This window comes from Colobus angolensis, unplaced genomic scaffold, assembly GCF_000951035.1.
Source record: "Colobus angolensis palliatus isolate OR3802 unplaced genomic scaffold, Cang.pa_1.0 Scaffold584, whole genome shotgun sequence".
Lineage (NCBI taxonomy): Eukaryota > Metazoa > Chordata > Mammalia > Primates > Cercopithecidae > Colobus > Colobus angolensis.
In genome coordinates, this window is record NW_012119421.1 from 353,344 (window position 1) to 373,026 (window position 19,683).

The 19,683-nt window shown below is 42.2% G+C and overlaps 1 protein-coding gene, 1 non-coding gene and 1 pseudogene across 2 annotated transcripts in view; all 3 read right to left on the reverse strand.

Moving 5' to 3' along the window:
* The window catches only part of LOC105526282 (myomegalin-like), a 22,941-nt gene extending 11,550 nt beyond the window's left edge, over positions 1–11,391 (reverse strand). The window contains exons 1-2 of the mRNA XM_011962226.1: positions 11,323–11,391; positions 8,948–9,102 (exon numbers count right to left, since the gene is read on the reverse strand). Coding sequence (XP_011817616.1) covers positions 8,948–9,102; positions 11,323–11,391 — 224 coding nt within the window. The remainder of the gene's footprint in view (positions 1–8,947; positions 9,103–11,322) is intronic.
* TRNAN-GUU lies at positions 1,730–1,803 on the reverse strand. The gene has a single exon. It is a non-coding gene; the product is annotated as a tRNA-Asn (tRNA).
* Positions 11,392–15,588: 4,197 nt separating the features above from the next.
* On the reverse strand, positions 15,589–16,000 carry LOC105526278 (annotated as a pseudogene).
* Between the last annotated feature and the right edge of the window lie 3,683 nt (positions 16,001–19,683).

A 19,683-nucleotide genomic window follows, 5' to 3' on the forward strand; every position in this document is an offset into this window, starting at 1 on the left:
AGATTACAGGTCTGCATGGAATGCTCGTAAGGTGCAGGATTCTATTAGCTGTGATGATATGTCTCACGTGGGCAAATCTTTGTGGAAATAGCAGGAAAAAAGAAAAAGTGTCAAGGAATAATATAGAGACAGTGTGATGGTTAATTTTATGTGTTAACTTGACTAGACCACAGTGCCCAGGTATGTGGTCAAATATGATTTCAGAGGTTTCTGAGAAAGGGTCTTTTGAATGAGAGTAACATTTACATTAGTAGACTTTGAGTACAGCAGGTTGCCCTATGTCATGTGGGTGGACCTCATCCAATCAGGTGAAGGCCTGAATGGAATGAGATTGACCTTCCTGGAAGAAGAGGAAATTCTACCAACAGAATATCTTAGGACTCACATAACAACTCTTCCCTGGGTCTCCAGCCTGCCTGCCTTGAACTTTCACAATCATGTGACCGAATTCCTTAAAATAAATCAACAAAAATAGATAATAGATGATTCTGTTTCTCTGGAGAACCTTGACTAATATAGATAGCATACTAATTCACCCTTGCCATTTACAGAGGAAAAGAGTGGAGTAATAAATATCAGAAACCAATAACGTTTTTCTTCCCTTGTGAAAGCTGCTTGGCACAAAGCTATTACGGCCGCGGTGGCTCAAGCCTGTAATCCCAGCACTTTGGGAGGCCGAGACGGGCGAATCACGAGGTCAGGAGATCGAGACCATCCTGGCTAACCCGGTGAAACCCTGTCTCTACTTAAAAATACAAAAAATTAGCAGGGTGAAGTGGAGGACGCCTATAGTCCCAGCTTCTCGGGAGGCTGAGGCGGGAGAATGGCGTAAACCCGGGAGGCGGAGCTTGCAGTGAGCTGAGATCCCGCCACTGCACTCCAGCCTGGGCGACAGAGCGAGACTCCGTCTCAAAAAAAAAAAAAAAAAAAAGTGCCTCTAGCCTGGTCTTCTCCAGACCGGTCACCACAGAAACAAATTATAGCTATACAAAATATCTTGAATGTTTAGCTGAAGAGATGGGGAGATACCCTACTGCTCAATATCCGTCATGTCACCTGTTGTACCTCCCCTTAGTTAAGTCGGGAGGGCAACACTCCTTTTATTTTTTATTTTATTTTGTATGTCTGTGCGTATGAGACGGAGTCTCGCTCTGTGGCCCAGGCTGGAGTACAGTGGCGTGATCTTGGCTCACTGCAACCCTGCTTCCCAGGTTCAAGTGATTCTTGTGCCTCAGCCTCCTGAGTAGATAAGATTACAGGAAAATCATGGAACCAACTTATTTTCAAAAACACCATGTAAAGGATTAGATGATGGAATAAACCAAAGAAGAAATGCCTTCATCAAAAATAATGCACACGGCAATAATAATCTTGGTTCTACTGATAACATTATTGATCGAGCAATTATTAAATCTAGGCACATCCTGCAAATGAGGTATTATTACCATCCTCATATTACAGTTGAAAAAATATTGAGGTACAAATAGCTTATCAACAGCCCAAGGGCACAGACAAAGAGAAACAAGATTTCACCCAGAACCCCTGAACAGATCACACACAGTTTCTCTTGTTCCCTGGTCCAAGGAACTTCTGTACCCTCCAATTACATTTCTTCCCAGGCAGAGACCTTCTTGGAGGATGAGAAGCAGCCACTAGATGACAGGAGGGGAAGTGAGGTATGTAGTCTTCAAGGGAGCAGACCACCTTGGGAGTTATAAAAGGCTACAGACGCCTCTGGGTGGGGTCGAACCACCAACCTTCTGGTTAACAGCCAAACGCGCTAACCGATTGCGCCACAGAGACACGAATAAGCTTCTGCTTTCATTCTAAAAGAGGGTAAGCTGTCACTAAACGCTAGCTAACACCATGTGCCTTTTGCAAAATGACTGGGTAATCTCCAAAGCCTCGGAAAGCCGGAGCAGTCAGAGCGACGAATCCACTTGTTTGTCAAGTTTGAAACCTGTGCGTTGGGTGATTCCGAAACGCCCCGCGCCCCGCCTTGTCCCCTCACCTAACTCAGAAGCCAGCGCCTCCGGAGACGCCGGGACCGCCACTCCTGTTAGAGCGACTTGGGCCCCAGGGAAGTTGAAACGCCCAGGGTGCTCAATTAGGACTAGTTGAATTAATAATACGTTTGAGAGACTGAATATACAATCCGACAGTGGCCGGACTATTCATATAAATAGAACTCTGATCCACTACCTGGGGCCACCTGTCCAGGAAATCAACTTCCTTGTCTACAAATAAACAACCGGTGAAGCCAGCCGGCTATTTATATAAGTCAGACTCACAGGGAGCCAGGCAGTTATCTGGAGTAACAAACAATAACTTCCGTAACAATCGGCTCCAAATGGCCAGAGCTTGGTTAGTAACTGACACTTTCCCTAATTTATCTTCCCACTTGCAACTTAGGACGAACCAGGGAAAGCCAAATATGCACCCCTAACCAAGCACACAGGATGTCCCCCTTCTAGGTAGCCCCCTGGCAGCTTCCCCACACCAATAGCCTCCAATCAGGGCACACCTGAAGCCTTCCCTTTCCTCAGCTATAAAGCTGTCCCACTCCTCTGCCTGCCTTCTAAGCTCTGCCAAAATGCAAGTGCCGTTAGCTGATGCCCTAGTGTCAGAATAAATAACCATTGCTTTTTTCATTTGACTGGCCTTCATTTTCACACTTTGTCATCTTTAAGCTTTTAGTCCTTTGAAGAATTCTGAGAGTGGAAAATAAATGAAAGGTTTTTTTCAAAGTGGGGAGTTTTTTTTAAAGGCTTTGTTCTGGTCAACAGATTTCCAAGTGTGCAGTGTCCCATGGGGTAGGCCACAAAGGGGCCTAGAGTGCACCATCTGTGCTGCTGCAGCTCCTGGCTCTCAACAGAACGGAGATCTAAGGGGTCTGTGGGTCAGTGGGCAAGATCAGGAAAGGGGCAGGGACCAAAGGAGACATGAAGAGGGAAACAGCAGGGACAATGAGACCTCCCAGGAGACTTGTGCAGAGGCAAAGGCTGGGTCCCGAGAGATGAGAATTGTTTTTGTCATGTATTTGAATGGGAAGAAATAGAAAAAGGACATGAAAGATAAAAAAAAACACAAGAACTTGTAGCTATCCAAGAACAAAACAGGAGAATATTGTGGATATGTTTGCATCAAAAATATTAAAAGCAGCACACTGGCAACCCCAGGTTTATGATGCACCATGATGGTATAACAGTTAGCACTCTTCGTTGTGGCCGAAGCAACTTTGGCTGGAATTGGAGCCACAGTAGCATCTGGCTTCCTTCTTGGCAAGATTTGGTATGTGTTACAGTTTCACTTTTTAAATCCCCTTACCAACTGCACCCAGTAGCTGTGGTCAGAGAGTAGGGTGGTGTCTCCCTGCAATGCAGCCAGGACAAGAGAAGGAAACCCCCACAGTGCACTGACCTAGAGCAGAGTCTTTGGGGAAGGTTAGAAGGGGCCGTGTGTCTGAGCATGTGCAGGAACCATCTCAAAAGGTAAAGAGCCCTGACTCTCCAGGAGCCCTGTGTGTGGCTTCAACTGATGTAATGGTGTGGTAATAACCATTTTTCTGGCTGAGGTATTTCAAAGGTCAGTAAGGCCTTATTAGATGCAATGACAATGAGCTTTGTATGAGTTCTCATTCAACAGGGTATTTTACAATAAAATCTGATAATGTAAAGCCCAATAAATGTAATAGAACCTAAACTAGATGCCATCCTCCACCTCCCCCACCCCATTTTTTGGTGGGGAGAGGGGAGCTAATAGTACATTATTGAAGTATAATTCACATAGAGTAAAATGCACAAATCTTAAGGACATAGAAATGTAACCATCACCTAGATCAAGTTATAGAAAATTTCCATCAGCCCAGAAAGGTCAATAACCTCCTTTAGATTCCCACCTACCTTCCTTTCACTTAGGCAAACCATTCTGATTTCTATCTTCACAGAGGAATGTTGACTGTTTCTGAAATTCACATAAATGAATATACATTTTTGTGTCTGACTTCTAATTTCATGCGGCATAATGTTTTTGATATGCATCCATGTTTTCAGTATATTATTTTGGTGTTATTAATGACAATTATTTCTGTGTGGTTGACTGGGTTATTTCCTATTCTGGCTCTCATGAGCAAAGCTGCCATATTCTAGTATGATTCTTTTTGTAGACATGTGCACTCATTTTTCTTGAGTTTCTTTATACTTTGAAGTGGAGTGGCTAGGTCATGGAGTAGGTCTAAATTTAACTCTATTATAAACTGCCAAACAGTTGTCCAAAATGGTTGTGCTATTTTACCTTCTCACCAGCAATGAGAGTATAGTTGCGCCACATTCTTGTCAGTACTTCTTGTCTTTCAAGATTCTTCCATTCAAGCTGTTAAAATACCTTAAACTGAGTAGCTTACAAACAACAGAAATTTATTTCTCACAGTTCTGGAGGCTGGGAAGTAAGTCCAAGTTCAAGGTGCCAGCAGATTTTGTGTCTGATGAGGGCTCACTCTCTGATTCATAGGCTGTGCCTTCTCCATGTGTCCTCACATGGTGGAAGGGCAAACAAGCTCCCTTCAGCCTCTTTTATAAAGATACTAATCCTATGCATGAAGGCAGAGTCCTCATGATCTGATCAGCTTCCAAGGGCCTAAACCTCCTATTACCACCAACTTGGGGATTAGGAGTTCCACAAATAAATTTGGTGGGGGGATACAGACACACAAACATTCAGACCATAGCAGTGCATAAAGGTAGCTCATCACTGAAGCTTTAATTTGTGTTTCCCTAATGAGTAATGATTTTGAACATTTTTTCTTATGTCTTTTGGCCATTTAGAAATTTTGTATGTGTGAAGAAAGTCTATTCATGTATTTTGCTCATTTTTAAATAGGTTGGCTTTTATTATTAATGTCTAAAAGTTCTCTCTAAATATTCAATATCTGAGTTATTTTTCAAATAAGCATACTGCAAATATCTTCTCCCAGTCTTAAGAAGGCTTGCCTTCTTTCTTGTGGTAATTTTTTGATGAGTAGCAGTTTTTAATTTTGATGAAATCCAATTTTCTTATTTTTTTGTGACCTCTAAGACACCTTTCCTACCCTATTGTGCATATATTTTCCTGCATTTTCTTCCAGAAATGTGTGTTTTTATTTTTATTTTTAAATCTATAATTCTTCTTAATTTCATTTTCTGATCTCAGCATAATGCTTAACTACTATAAAATCCACAACTTGCAGACCAACAGTTCAGTCTCCCAGAAACTTGTATAACCCTTGATGTAACAACATTTACAGTAGTTTCCTGCTGTGCTCTTTGATGGCTATAGATCCTTGTGCTTCCACCCCTCACTCCCTCCCTCTCTTGCCTTCTCCCTTCTTCTCTCTCCTTTCTCTCCCCTACAAGGTGAGAAAACCAGAAAGACCTAAAACTGAGGAGAAGAAAGACCTGGTCTAATCTGTGCTCAAGATATTAGAGCACAAGAAGAAGAAAGACTGGGTCTGATCTGTGCTCAAACCACACCTGTATTCTGGTTTGTACATCTAGTTCTGCCCCTGTGTGGCCTTGGATAAATAACTTAATGTGCCTCCATTCTTTCTTCTGTAAAATGGGGCTAATAAGAGTAGTCTTAGGCCAGGTGTGGTGATTCATGCCTATAATCCCAGCACTTTGGGAGGCCAAAGCAGGCAGATCACTTGAGGTCAGGAGTTCAAGATCAGCCTGGCCAACACGGTGAAATCCCATCTCTACTAAAAATACCAAAATTAGCTGGGCATGGTGGCAGGCACCTGTAATCTCAGCTACTCAGGAAGCTGAGGCAGGAGAATTGCTTGAACCCAGGAGTTGGAGGTTGCAGTGAGGTGAGATTGCACCACTGCACTCCAGCCTGGGCAACAAAGCAAAACTCCATCTCAAAAAAAAAAAAAAAGAAAGAAAAGAAAAAAGTAGTCTACTTCATTTTGCCATTGTTAGCTGTGTCTGGATATGGTTGACAATTAATTAATAATCAAGCAGAATGATCTTCCTCATTGTCATTTTCCTCTGCATTATTTTTGAAAGCAACTGTGCTGATGTTTTGCATCTTAAATTAGTTTTGCTTCTAAGAATTCCTGTAGATGGATTCATGGAGAATGCCCACTGTTATGTCCAGTTCTTTCTTTCTTGATAATGTCTCTGAGTTTTATTCACATTGTTGAGTATATCAGATGTTCATTCCTTTTTATTGCTGAGCAGTATTCCATTGAATAAGTATATCACAGTTTATTTACCAGTGTCCTGATAATAGACACTTAGGTTGTTTGTAGTTTTGGGTATTGTGAATAAAGCTGCTATGAACGTTCCTGTTATAATTTGTGTGTGTGTGTGTGTGTGTGTGTACATATGTTTTAAAGTCTCTTGGAAGAATATCTAGATGAAGAATTGCTAGGAAAAAAAAGATGTTTATGTTTAAATTTATAGGAGACTGTCAAACCAAAGTGATTATAACATGTTACATTCCCTCTAAAAATGTATGAGTTCTAGGTTTTCCACATCTTCACCAAGATTTGGTGTTTTCTGGCTTTATAATTTTGCCATGCTAAAATGGTAGAGTGGTATCTCAATCTTGTTTAAGCTTACTTCTCTCACAACTAATGATATTGAGTACTCTTTTATGAACTGACTGGCCACTAGTATATTTTCCTGTCTGAAATGTCTGTTTAAGCTTTTGCCCATTTTTAAAAATGAGTGTTTCCATTTCTAATACTGAATTGCCGGAGCTAATTATATACTCTGGATATGGGTTCCTGGTTAAATATGCTTTGTGAATATTTTCTCCTAGTCCATGGCTTGCCTTTTCATTTACTTAGTGGTGTCTTTGGATGAAAAGACATTTCATATCCATAAAGTCTAATTTATCATTTTTCTGTTTTACTTATTTCTCTGTGTAATATTTAGAAAATATTTGCTTTCTGCCAAGTCATAATAGCATTTTCATGCATTTTCTTCTAAAACTTTATAGATTGCATGGTTTGTTCTGTGATCAAACTCAAATTAGCTTTTGTGTATGTTGTGAGGTAGGGATTGAGATTTTTTTCCTCACTAGGAGATATCTAGTTGGTCCAGCACTATTTGCTGAAATGACTCTTCTTCCCCATTGTACTGCTTTAGCACCTTTTTTGAAAAAAAAAATCATTTGGGCATATAACAAGGATCTGTTTTAGGTGTCTCACTTCAGTTTCATTTATCAATATGTGTATCCTTTTGCCATGTTCACACTGTTTTGTTTATAGTAATAAATAGCTTAATAGTAAGTCTTCCAGGTTTGGCAACTCAATAAATCTGAAATGTGTACATTCTGTGGTGCCACCATGAAAATCTAGACATGCTGTCACTTAATATCCCTCATTTCACTAGAGGACACATGCTCTCATAAATAATGGTTGACCCCTTAGCCAAAGATCCTCTGTTGTACCCTCTGGAGAAAATAAATCTCCAGTTACCTTAAGAGTTGATCTAGAGGTGATCTAGAGGTAAAATGTCTGCAACATTCAGCAATGAATTTAGATTTTCCTTGAAAAAAAAGTTCATTTTCAAGGTGATTTTTTGTTTTGTTTTGTTTTGTTTTTTGCCACAGAATTTTTTTTTCCTGTTACTTAGTAGCATGAAGTACAACGTTTGGTTTGCAATTTCTGTTCTGTGTAGGAAGAAAAACTTTAGTGGAAACAAACAGTACTTAAAGATCATTTTATGAGGCTGTCCTTCACATATTATCTCTTTTGCCGTTTTTGTTAAAATGGTATAAGGTGGGCTTTATATGCTTTCTGCATATTCTTTGGAATGTGTATTTAAATTAAAAACAAAAAACAAAATTAAAATATTCATCCTAGACTCAGGTTAAAGTCCACCAACAATGCACTTAAAATAGGATGGGCCCAACCTAAGTGTACAACCTACCTGCTTGAAGTGTGTAGCTGGTGTGTGTGTGAGATATTCTCAACAGTATTTGTGTTCCCTGATTTAGTGATTTTCGTTTTCTTCCCACCCTTGAAAGTCCTCGACTTAAAACTCATCTAGATCATTTCCTTTGCTAAGACTTTAAAGTATTCTTTCTTCAAGTAAGGGCAGTGTTAAATAGTTATCAGTTGCATCCTTGGAATTCATAGAAAGCTTGGGGAGAAACAATCCAAAGGCACAAGTTCAAGTGCCCAACGGGGCGGAGAAGGGACTGCATACTCACTGATTGCCAGGCCAAGGTTGTCTGCCTTGCCTGCTTTGACTGAGACTAGAGATGGAAACTCCACTCAACAGAGACTAGAGGGCTGAAACAGGGCGCAAGAGTGCGGCTGCCCTTCGCCTACCGGTCCCTCTCTGCCTTGGCGCCTTCGGAGTTCGAACTGACCCGGGAGGTTGCTGGAGCCGGCAGGAACTGCAAACTCACCACGCGCGTCCCCGCACACCCGCACCTGCGCCTCGAGAACTCCTGGCCAATTGAATACCCGGTCCCCCGCCGGGCTTCGCTGTAGGTTACAGGAAAGAGGTGCAGGGTTGCGGACCCGGCGAGAGAAGCCGAGCGGAGAGGGACCGGGTCCTGCCGCTGGTCTCGAGAAGACAGGCCTAGAGAGGCCGATTTTGACCTGCAGGGCCACAGTCTAACGGCAGCCTAAAACCCTAACGTCTGGTAGTGAGTTGAAGCGATCTCTGTGCCTTGCTTGTCGTTTGCCAAAATTCAGAGACCAAGAAAGAGAATAGTTGTGGGGATCAAAATCTGCAATTAACCTGAAAAGAAACATGATCCTATGTTAGCTTGTTTGGAAAAAAGGAAGAAGGAAGGAAAGAAGGAATGGAGGGAGGGAAGAAAGATGAAAAAATCAACCAAAAAAAGAAACATGAATTCCTAACTAATCGGATGTGGGTCACGAGAGAAAGACCTTCGTCGAGTTTTTGGCCTGAACGTGTGGAGGGTGGAGTTGCCATTAACTAACGTGGGAAAAGGCAGGTGTAGTATGTTGTAGAGAAAATATCCGGAATTTCGTTCAGGGCTCTGGGGTCTTTCTTGAAAGAGTTTTCCATCCAGGCCGTCTCGGTTTCCGCATCCGTCTGAGTCGTTTATGATGTCGGGAATGCAGGAGTCTGAGTCCTTTATGATATTGAGGGTGCCACGGTCTCACCCCGGGCGCCTCCCGGCTCCAGCCTCCTCCCGGGAACCTCGTGCGCTCCGGCCCCGACAACCCGCGACCGTCTCTCCACGCACTGCCGCCTAGCAAAGGTGCATCTCTAAGTCGGTGGTGAGGTGCGGCCGCGACGCTGCAACTCGCTCCAGGACCTGTAGACCTGGCAGGTCTTCTGAGAGCGCCACTGGCTGAATGGAAAGGAGAGCGCCACTGGCTGGACGGGAAGGAGAGCGTCACTGGCTGGACACGTCGCGTGTGGGCTCGCAATTTGGAGAAAGCAGGGAGAGGACGGCCTTTTGGGACTATTCCTTGGATGGGCAGGTGGCGCCAGGAAGGGTAGATGGAGCTTTCTAGAGGTCAATGTCAGCATAATTTCTGCTGGAACAATTGAAGGAGAGAAAAAAAAAAAAAAAACATGTGTGTTGTGGTTTCCTGGTAGTCTACTGGCTAAAGTTTGTTGGCGCTTTCACCGCCGAGACGAGTTGATTCCGAATCAGGGTACGGGGTCTTGGCCTCACTTGTGTGGTATTGTTCTTTCCTGTGTTTGCCATCTACCACCGCTGTGGCTCAATTATTCCAAGGCTACTGGAGAAATGGAGTTAATTTCGATCCTAAAATCTAAGCTATTTATCTAGGATAAACTCCAAATAGTGGAACTGCTAAGTGAAATTTAATGTGAATTTAAGATTCCGATGTATACAGCCCACCAACATATAAGCACCAATTACATGCCCCGAAGTGTGTGACACTGTATCTTTTCCCCAGCATTTAAAACCAACGCTAGAAAGTAGCAATCCTTGAGACATAATGTTAAGCTATATTTATCATCAAAGGATTTCTTCATAGTCAGTTTCCCCTTAGACTATAAATCCGCAAGAGATGGCAAAGCTGGAAGAACTTCCCAGAATTTCAGCAAACTTGAATTCAATAGTCTCTCTGTTCTCTCCTGTTTTGGCATCTATCCTTTTCTTCCAGGTAAGATTGGACACAATAGAAAAATAATTTAATAAATGTAATAAAAATGTAAGCCTGGACTTTTTACTCACAGTGTTCTCACTGCGTCTAAATTTTGTGAATGTGGTGCTGTTCCTTGGATAGTCTCATGGATATGCTTGAGACTTTAGGCCCTTGGGACACCTGGTGCAGAGAAGGGTCCCAAAACCCATCTTTGGGTGTGCTGGCAGAGCAAATAGTCATCAGTAATAAAGGCAAGGGCGCCTGAAGACCTAAGGCTGGTTGAAACCAAAGCAGATTTTTCAAAACCAGAGAGGGCTTGTGTTCATAATTTAATAATTTAATTTTTATTTTGATGAAATTTAAATTTGATTTAAATTTTCATAATTTAATTTCATTTTGATGGCCACTTTATTTTGAAAAAGACACTAGTGGAGGAAAGTCTCTTTATTGGATCATCAATTTCCCTATAAATCTTTGTCTCAAAAAAATTTAATAATAATTTAATAATAAATTATAATAAAATGATGTTTCACATCTTACATTATTCACATTTGATTTAGTTGGCTTATGCTGTCAATATGTTGCTCACTGTATAACACTACCTGAAGAGTTACATTCAACTGTGTAGTAATACATATTACTATATATACACACACGTATACATGTGTATACATATACGTGTGTGTGTATATATGTATATAACCATATGTGATTTCAAAAGGTAAATTAAAGATAATGGGAAGGTATTGGTAACCTCTCAGATAGTGTAGCACTAGGATAACTGAATTTATGGTGTGGTGTCACATACTTCAGATATCTATGCTGTAATGTTAAAATGGCATTTCATTGGCCAACTAACTTGTCCCTTTCCTGGGCCAGCATGATACATGAAAGGAGTGAAAATGGGAAGCAAATAGCCTTTTGAAGGACTTGCCTAATAAACTTCTCCCTTAGCATTACTTGGAGTGACATCAGAAAATTGGAATGAAATAATTGTGTAAAAAAGGCAGGCAACTTCTCTTCTCCCCCAATCCTTAATAACAAGGAGGAAACCTAGACTCAGGTTAGGTTTTCTCTTCTTATTCTTCACGTACCAGGACAGGTACTGAGCTCGTTTGTTACTATTTGTGGACTTAGTATATTGTACAAAGGGGTGTGGCTATTACTGCCCCTTTTCTACCAGAGCATCAAAACTGGTAACTTGGCTGGTGTTAAGGGGAGCTTCTAACCTTCAATTCCCACTCCATGTGACTTCTTTCTGGTTCTCTCTTCTCAGAACTTGCAGTCATCAGATTCATTTGGAGAAGTTTGATAAAGGTTATTTTATGCTTAGACAGAAGAAAAAGCCCTAAGGCCTTGAACTGAGCCTTATCCTCTGATACAGTTTACTGGAATTCCCTCCACTGTGGCACAAGCCCTGCCGTAAACTGTGATTATCTATACCTTGTCAGTTTTATCTATGTATATATCTTTTATAGTAGTCCCCACATCCACCAGAGAACCTAGGTTATTGGCAGAATGAGATTTGGCAATTCTTTGGTACTCTGGCCAGACCCTGTCAGTTAGTACTCTGATTCCACCATTTTTGAAATTATATACAACAAATTATAAGTATTGTTTATTTTGGAGAGTTCAAGTTAAAGGAAATGAAGGTTATTATTGAGTATTATTTCTGTAATTTTCTAATTCTAACCATAACATAGGTTTCTTATCAAAAAGTATGGAAGCCAGAAAGCAGTGAAGCAATAATACTTTCTCCAAAACAAACAGGCCAAACTGTGGCAGGAGTTACAAATCTGACATGCAATCGTGGCTTCTGTATCAGAAATCGAGTCTTTTACTTTGTGAGAGGCAGTAGCTTTTAGTTTTTTGTCTTCCTTTTGGCCGCCAGAGGAACTGAACATTGTGAATGCAGTGGCATAGTCCCAAGAACCTTTACTTGGCAAGCAAGCTATTGATTTTGGTGGGGTTTATCAGTCACTCCTACTAGCAGAGATGTGATAACACTGCAGTCAGAGAAGTTGAGTTTTAAAATTTTGGCTTGCCAACCAACAGGACATTATTTATACGGTGAAACTTAGACATCAGAGGCTACAGGCACTCAGGCTAAATTCTGACCCATTCATTGGTGGCAAATATTAAGGGATTTTTGCCCCATTAGCCCTTTTTTACTCATGATGGTATTCTGAACTGAAGAATCTCCTCTAACAGTTTAAGACTATTCATTGTAGAAGCATGTAACTCATCAATCTCAAGGACACATTTTCACAACTATACATTGAATTGGCTCAGAGGCTTCACTCATAACTTTAACTTTTTTTTCCCCCTTTACTGAAAGTTTTACCCAAACCCTGTCAGTTGAACTCACACTCTGCAGGAACATATACCAAGAAGTTTAACACATGCGCTTTAGTTACAACAGCGCCTGCCAGGAGAACATCTTACTGCCTTGACTGAGAGCTCAAGGAGTGCAGGGAGGTGTGACCAGCCATCAAGAAGCAGTAGAAAGACTTCTTTCCTTAAAGTACCTGTGTCAGGTTGAGGGGAAGAGAAGAATTAGGAGCACAAAGAGAGCAGGCACACAACAGGAAGCACAACTCTGCAATTGCTTATGGTTTTAAGAGGCTGTCCATTCAGTTTTTTGGGTTTTTGTTTGTTTGTTTGTTTTTTCCTTTTTCTGAGATGGAGTTGCTCAGGCTGCAGTGCAGTGGTGCGATCTCAGCTCACTACAACCTCCACTTTCTGGGTTCAAGCGATTCTCCTGCCTCAGCCTCCTGAGTAACTGAGATTACAGGCTCCTACCACAATGCCTGGCTAATTTTTCTATTTTTAGTAGAGACGAGGTTTAACCATGTTGGCCAAGCTGGTCTCGAACTCCTGACCTCAGGTGATCCGCCTGCCTCGGCCTCCCAAAGTGCTGGGATTACAGACATGAGCCACCATGCCCAGCCTGTCCATTCAGTTTCAATGAATTTTAAACAACAAAAAACGCCATTTGGGTGGCTGGTTTCAAGTCCTCCTTGTCAATGCTCAGCCTCCAAATATTCACTAACACATAAGACAGTAGGAGGACTGTTCCTCTCCTCTCACACCTACTACTTGAGAGAGAACATCTGCTATCAAATCCTGGATGCCCTTCTCAAGCCTGCTAACCTGGCCCCAGGCAGTTCTTTCTGTTTTTTCTCCTAGAAGGCATTGTGACCTTACTGGTCCCATGTTGGGCATCAAATCTGTGAATGGCTCACACTTGGACTTACGCACACAGCATAAGTAATAGGGGATATCTATGCATAAGAAAGATTAGTATGTTGTCAGCTCCCCATATCCATAATTCCACAGCACGACACCAAACTGGGGTTACTAGATGACAACCCAAGTGGTGGGTTGCTCTGTCAAGAAGGTCCAATTTTATATTGCAGCTAGGCAGTTATAGTCTGTAGTTGTACCACTGAGGGAATTGGGGCAAGATGGAAATTTCCATGCCTTATCAGAAACGGGTGAGAAACTGCCTGCTGGTAGCCTGTTGCAAGACAAGGAGGCCCCCACAAGAGGTGAGTGAGAAAGAGTCTTACGATAATGCCTCAGAAGACTACCTATCTTACCATGGCCCAGGAGGGCATTTGGTCAAGGTTTGAGTCATAGTTTGGTTGAGCCTTGCCTGTGAGAAGTTTAAGCAAAGCTATTCCTTGTACCTTGTACCTTGAACCTTGAAGAGAGCTTCGTTGAATATAATATCCTTAATTTGCACTTTCTTGTTTTTAATGAGTAAATTGCATTTTATTTTATTTTATTTCATTTTTTGAGACGGAGTCTCGCTCTGTCACCCAGGCTGGAGTGCAGTGGCACGATCTCCGCTCACTGCAAGCTCCGCCTCCCAGGTCCATGCCATTCTCCTGCCTCAGCCTCCCAAGTAGCTGGGACTACAGGCACCCGCTACCACCCCTGGCTAAATTTTTGTATTTTTAGTAGAGATGGGGTTTCACCGTGTTAGCCAGGATGTCTTGATCTCCTGACCTCATGATCCTCCCAAGGAGTCTCTCTCCCTCCTTGTGTTCTAGTCTGTGAATGGTTCACACTTGAACTTAGTGTAGGCTCCTAGTGGGAAGAGCAGGGGTGGTGAAAATCCTCATCATATGGAAAAATATAACCCAAACCTCTAGAGGTTTCATAATTTTCCTCTTGCTTCTACAAACATAGTCATGTCTTATGGGGTGTTATGTGCTTTATATCTTAACATTTTCCACTTGCTGCTTCTTTGTTTTAGGGGGGAAATGCCAGCATGTGGCAAATGGAGAATAAGACTGGTGGAAGCTGCAGGTCAAGGCCTTTACTTCCAGTGACACTGTTCCCAACTCCCTCCAGCATGAGCTGAGCCTCCTCAGGCTGTGGTTGTGCAGCAGACAGGGTGTGAGGAAATCCTGCTTTGCCCTGGTTACCCAGGATGGCACTGAGTTCTAAAAGGCAAAGGGTATGTGGTGAGGGACCAGGCTGAAGACCTGGTGTGGTACTTTTGTGAGCAGTGGCACCATTTGAGGCTGGGTTGGAGAGAGGTGCAGGGCCTAGCTTCCCAAAAGACCAGCAGATAAACTGGGGCAGAGAGAGAGATTCCAGTGTAACCAGGAAGGCTGCAGATCATAACAACTATGGCTGCTGATTTGGCATCAAAAATGTGGCATAGTCAAAGCCATAATTGTTGAGAATGGCACCAACATGCTGCAGCTGCAGAGAGTGGGTGACCAACATTTTGAAGTGGCATCATTGTCTGGGGTAAATAACCAAGGTTCATTGCCTCATACCAAGGGAATTGAGGATGTGGACACACAAGAAGTGGGTTTAGGAGTGGAGGTTTAATAGGCAAAAGAAAGAGAAAGGAAAATAGCTGTCTTTCCTGAGAGAGAGGGTTGCCACACTGGAACTTCTGGTTTTGTGGTGAAGTGCGCAGGGTTTTATAGGCTGGCTTGAGGAGGCAGTGTCTGATTTACATAGGACCCAAAGATTGGTTGGACCAGATGTGACATTTAGTGCTGGAAGAAGCAGGCCACCCTGCCCTAATCTTCTTATTATGCAAATGTGTTTTCTACTTGACCTGTGCCATGTTGTTTGCTCCTTACTGTACACGTGGTTACAAAGGAAAAGGGAAGATGGAGCCACCATGTTGAACATGCCTAGCCCCCCGGTAGCCTTGTCCTATTGGCACAGCTGCCAGTATTCACCCGTGCAAGCTTCCAGCTTGCTTATCTATGTCTGCAGCTCGATTTTACAGGCTGCTCTTTGTTAGAAAAGAAATTATTTGGGGGCTGCTTTTCATTAAAAGGGAAACCTTACCGAGGACTTCCTTACCCTAGTGCCTAAATAATTTCTTTTTAACTCCTATATCAATTTGTTTGAAGAACAGATAATGCTTTGAATGGCTCAGCCTACAGCCCAGAATTTCAAGGGAAGACCTGTCTGCTAGCTTCTCTTGGATGATGTCTTCCATAAAACCACCTAGGCACTTACATAGCATATTTTTCTGTCCACTGTCTTGCTAGTCTGTTGTACTTCTCTCTGTCGGCCTTGTAGGTGTGGGCTATCTCTAGAACTAGGGGGTCATTGAGGTTGGGGATGCAGGGCAGTGAGCAGATGGACAAGAGAAATTTTGACACAGTCAATGCTAGAGACAACTGAGACCATAGGATGTCGAAGCAGATGCTGCCATTGCTATTGATATTGAGGTGATAAATTTTGGTTGTGAAAGCAACCTTTGGGGGCTTGAACAGGTAATCCATAGGAAAGTGGATGGTCAGGAAGAAAACACCTCCTTGGCAAGGACTGTCATTAATTATCACCCAGAGGCCCCGTGGAGCACTGGGCAGGAGGATCCCTCTGCAAGTTGGTTAATTCATTCTGGATTCACTTTAATGCCATCCTACCCCACTGCTGGGGGTTGGGGCAGCCCAGCCACACTGCGCTTTCTATATATATGTTTTTTGAAATTGATGCTTCACTGTTACCTTGCCTTCTATGTTAGTGCCCATCTAATTCAGTTGCTTTTGTAATTTGTTCCACAGTGATGCCTGGAGACCTGAGTATGTTTTATCTTTAAAATCTAATAATTTTACTAGGATATTGTCTTGAAGTTGATCATCCTGGTTTAATTTTTGCTGCCACTTGATGGGACCTTTCAATGTGCCTCATCATGTAAGTAATCTGTCATTTTCATTTTTATAAATCAAGTCTCCTAGATCGTTTGCCTGAAAGCCTGATTCCTCTTTAGAGAACAGAAAACAAAAAGCAAAAAACAAAAACAAGAAATTGTATATCGCATTACAATATTTATTCAACAAATACAGAGATTCCCAAAATAGTTAAAGTAGAAAACAACTCTGGTGTTATAGAAGCGGTAGATTCATATGCCCACTGTGCGGTAATAGACCAATATGCTGAGAGAGCAGTTTGCAACAAAGAATTTAATGATCACAGGGCAGCCAAGGGGAGAGATACAAGTAGACTCTCAAATCCATCTCCTCAAGAACTTCTGCCTTAGGGCTTTTAAGGGGATTGTGGAGGGTGAGGGGTTGGAATATTAAGGTTGTTGATTGGTCAGGGGAAGGGGGATGAAATCATTAGGATGTGGAAACTGCATTCTGAGTCAGTTCCTCAGTGGGGTCCGTCAGAACAGCTGACATCAGTAGTTTCACTGGTACACAGGATCTGAAAGAATATCTCTAACGGAAAACTTAACATTTCATAATGTTCAGGTTGTTATCTATAGAACAGTTCAGGAGAACTATAATCTAGGGCTTGCCTGATTCTAGCACAACGAGCACCAAAGAACTGTGAGGAAGCAGGTCCAAGAGCAGGCTGCCCTCCAGAGTAATGCAAATGTGCAGCAAGCTTATTTATTTTTGTTTCTCCACTTCCCTTCTTCCCTGATTAGTTTTTTTTTTTTTTGAGACAGAGTCTTGCTCTGTCACCCAGGCTGGAGTGCAGTGGCCGGATCTCAGCTCACTGCAAGCTCCACCTCCGAGTTTACGCCATTCTCCTGCCTCAGCCTCCCGAGTAGCTGGGACTACAGGCACCTGCCACCTCACCCGGCTAGTTTTTTGTATTTTTTAGTAGAGACGGGGTTTCACCATGTTAGCCAGGATGGTCTCAATCTCCTGACCTCGTGATCCGCCCGTCTCGGCCTCCCAAAGTGCTGGGATTACAGGCTTGAGCCACCGCGCCCGGCCCCCTGATTAATTTTATAAAGTTTATAGGGACAGTTTCAATGGCCTCAACACAGTATTGCCAAGTAAGGATTTGAACCTGAGAGGTGGAAGTTGAAGTGAGCTGAGACCAAGCCACTGTTGCACTGCTCCATCTCAAAAGAAAAAAAAAAAAAAAAGTCAGGTCAACACCTGTTGACACACATTGCTAGGAATCCCTTTGGGAAAGCGAATGGGCTCACAGAACACGTGGAGGCCATGGTAGGTGACAACGTTAACTAATTCTGTTCATGGTGTCCAGGGTACAGGCCTGAGGGCCCACTTGCCACCTCTGCCCAAAGCCATGACTCCGCAACTCCCCTCATCTCCACATGGATTCCTCCCCACATGCCTCCCCTTTTCTTGGGCTGCTGACACCTGACACCACCAAGGTGACTGCTCCTCCCCACAGCTTCTCTCCTTCCAGGACTTCACTTCTTGACCCTTGCTCCATAGTGAGGCATGACCCAGCGGTCAGCCCAAGGTCTAGCATGCGAATCAGGGATGTGATGGTTCTGCGGGATTCCAGGGATCTACCTGGAGAATAGATGAAAGTAACAAAAGTTTTACATACCAATATTCAAAACTGTATCGAACTACCAGAAACACTTGCCACTATCAAAGATAAACTATGCTAAGTAGTTCCAGGCATGTGCCACTATGCCTGGTAAATTTTTGTATTTTTAGTAGAGACTGGGTTTCATCATGTTGGCCAGGCCGGTCTTGAACTCCTGACTTCAGGTGATCCACCTGCCTTGACCTCCCAAAGTGCTGGGATTACAGGAATGGCTTTTGACTCTAATTGCAAGGTCACTAGATCATTAGATCATTTCCTGAACATCTTATGCTTCAGCCATTGGCCATCACTTGGGTTACCATTGTCATCAGTCAAAAGCCTCTACAACCAAGGCCCTTAAACATGGGATAGCCTGTGTAGGGCAGAAGTATAAAGAATATAGAGAAGTGAAGAACAAAACCTGTTGCACTGGCCAGGAATTGAACCAGGGTCTCATGGTGAGAAGTCTACCACTGGACCACCAATCCAGCTCCTATGTGTGGTCCTGGAGGAACAATTGAAATACAATACTGAAAAAGACAGAAATTGTTCCAAAAGAAGCTTTTTACAATATTGACTAAAAGCTAACAAAGACATCCAGAACCAAGGTTTTTATAGAAGACTTTTACCAGACAAAATTATAAATATTAAAATAGACAAACAGAATTTGTCTGCTCAAACTCTAATTCCAAAAAAAGCTCTTTCCAACTGCATAACAGACTCCTATATAAAAATGAATCAGAAATTCATCCAGGTTCCTTGTTTCTGATCCTAAATCTTCAATTTAGGACCTCAACCTCAAACTGTTGCTTCAGTGACTCTGAGAAGGGAGCACTAACTGGTAGCATAAGTAAGGAAAATTTTAATCTAGGGAAGAAATAAGAAGCAGAATCAGAATTAGAATTAGAAGAAAGAGGAAATATGTTATACCAGAATATCAGGGAAAAAAAGAAGATGAAGAAAGAGGAAACGAAAGGCCAGAATCAAGGTAATGCTAGTGGAGTTAGTTCTTTGCAGTTGTAAAAGAGTAATGATCAGTCTTGTAATCATTATAATACTATTATTTGTCTGCTTTCTAAAATATATAAAATATTTGAAGGAATATATGATATAAAAAGATTAATAATGCTTGCAGTCAATGTTTCATTGTTTGGGAGAATTCAGTTTCCTCAGTTAATACACTTTCGTGTAATAGCTGGTTTAAAGACATAGTAATGGCTGAAATATTAACATATTGATCTTTTGATGAAGTTCAAATAGTAGAGATATTTCTTTCCCCAATTTTCCCTAGAAAGATTAAACTGAAGAGAAAAATCTGCTCATAAAGATGTTAAATGGAAAAAAAAAAAAGAGAGAGAGAGAAATCTGGAGAGTTTGCCCCACATGTTGGGTCTGGGAGTCATTATGACTTTTTCAAAGACAGGAGTTGTATGTGACATGGAATCATGCTTCTTCTCTAGTTGAGAAGCCAAGCTAGGTCCAGGTTGAATCATAAACTTGAACCCAACAAGGAAATCACCCTTCACACTGACCTGGAAGAGCTTTGGTTCTATCTGTTCTCTGCCCAACACCCAAGACACATACTAGCTCTTGCCAACAAAGCTTCACATATTGTCTATGTCAACCAGAGCTACATTTATTCCCAAATCTTTTTCTAAAATACAGACCTGTACTTTCTACTCTCAACTCCAAAATTTACAAGAGACCTTATATGCATGTCAGAGTCACAGATGCTAAAACTCAACACACCAGTGAGTTCCCTGTCAGCATCATGTACCCCCCTCTATCTCAAAACTCAGTGATCA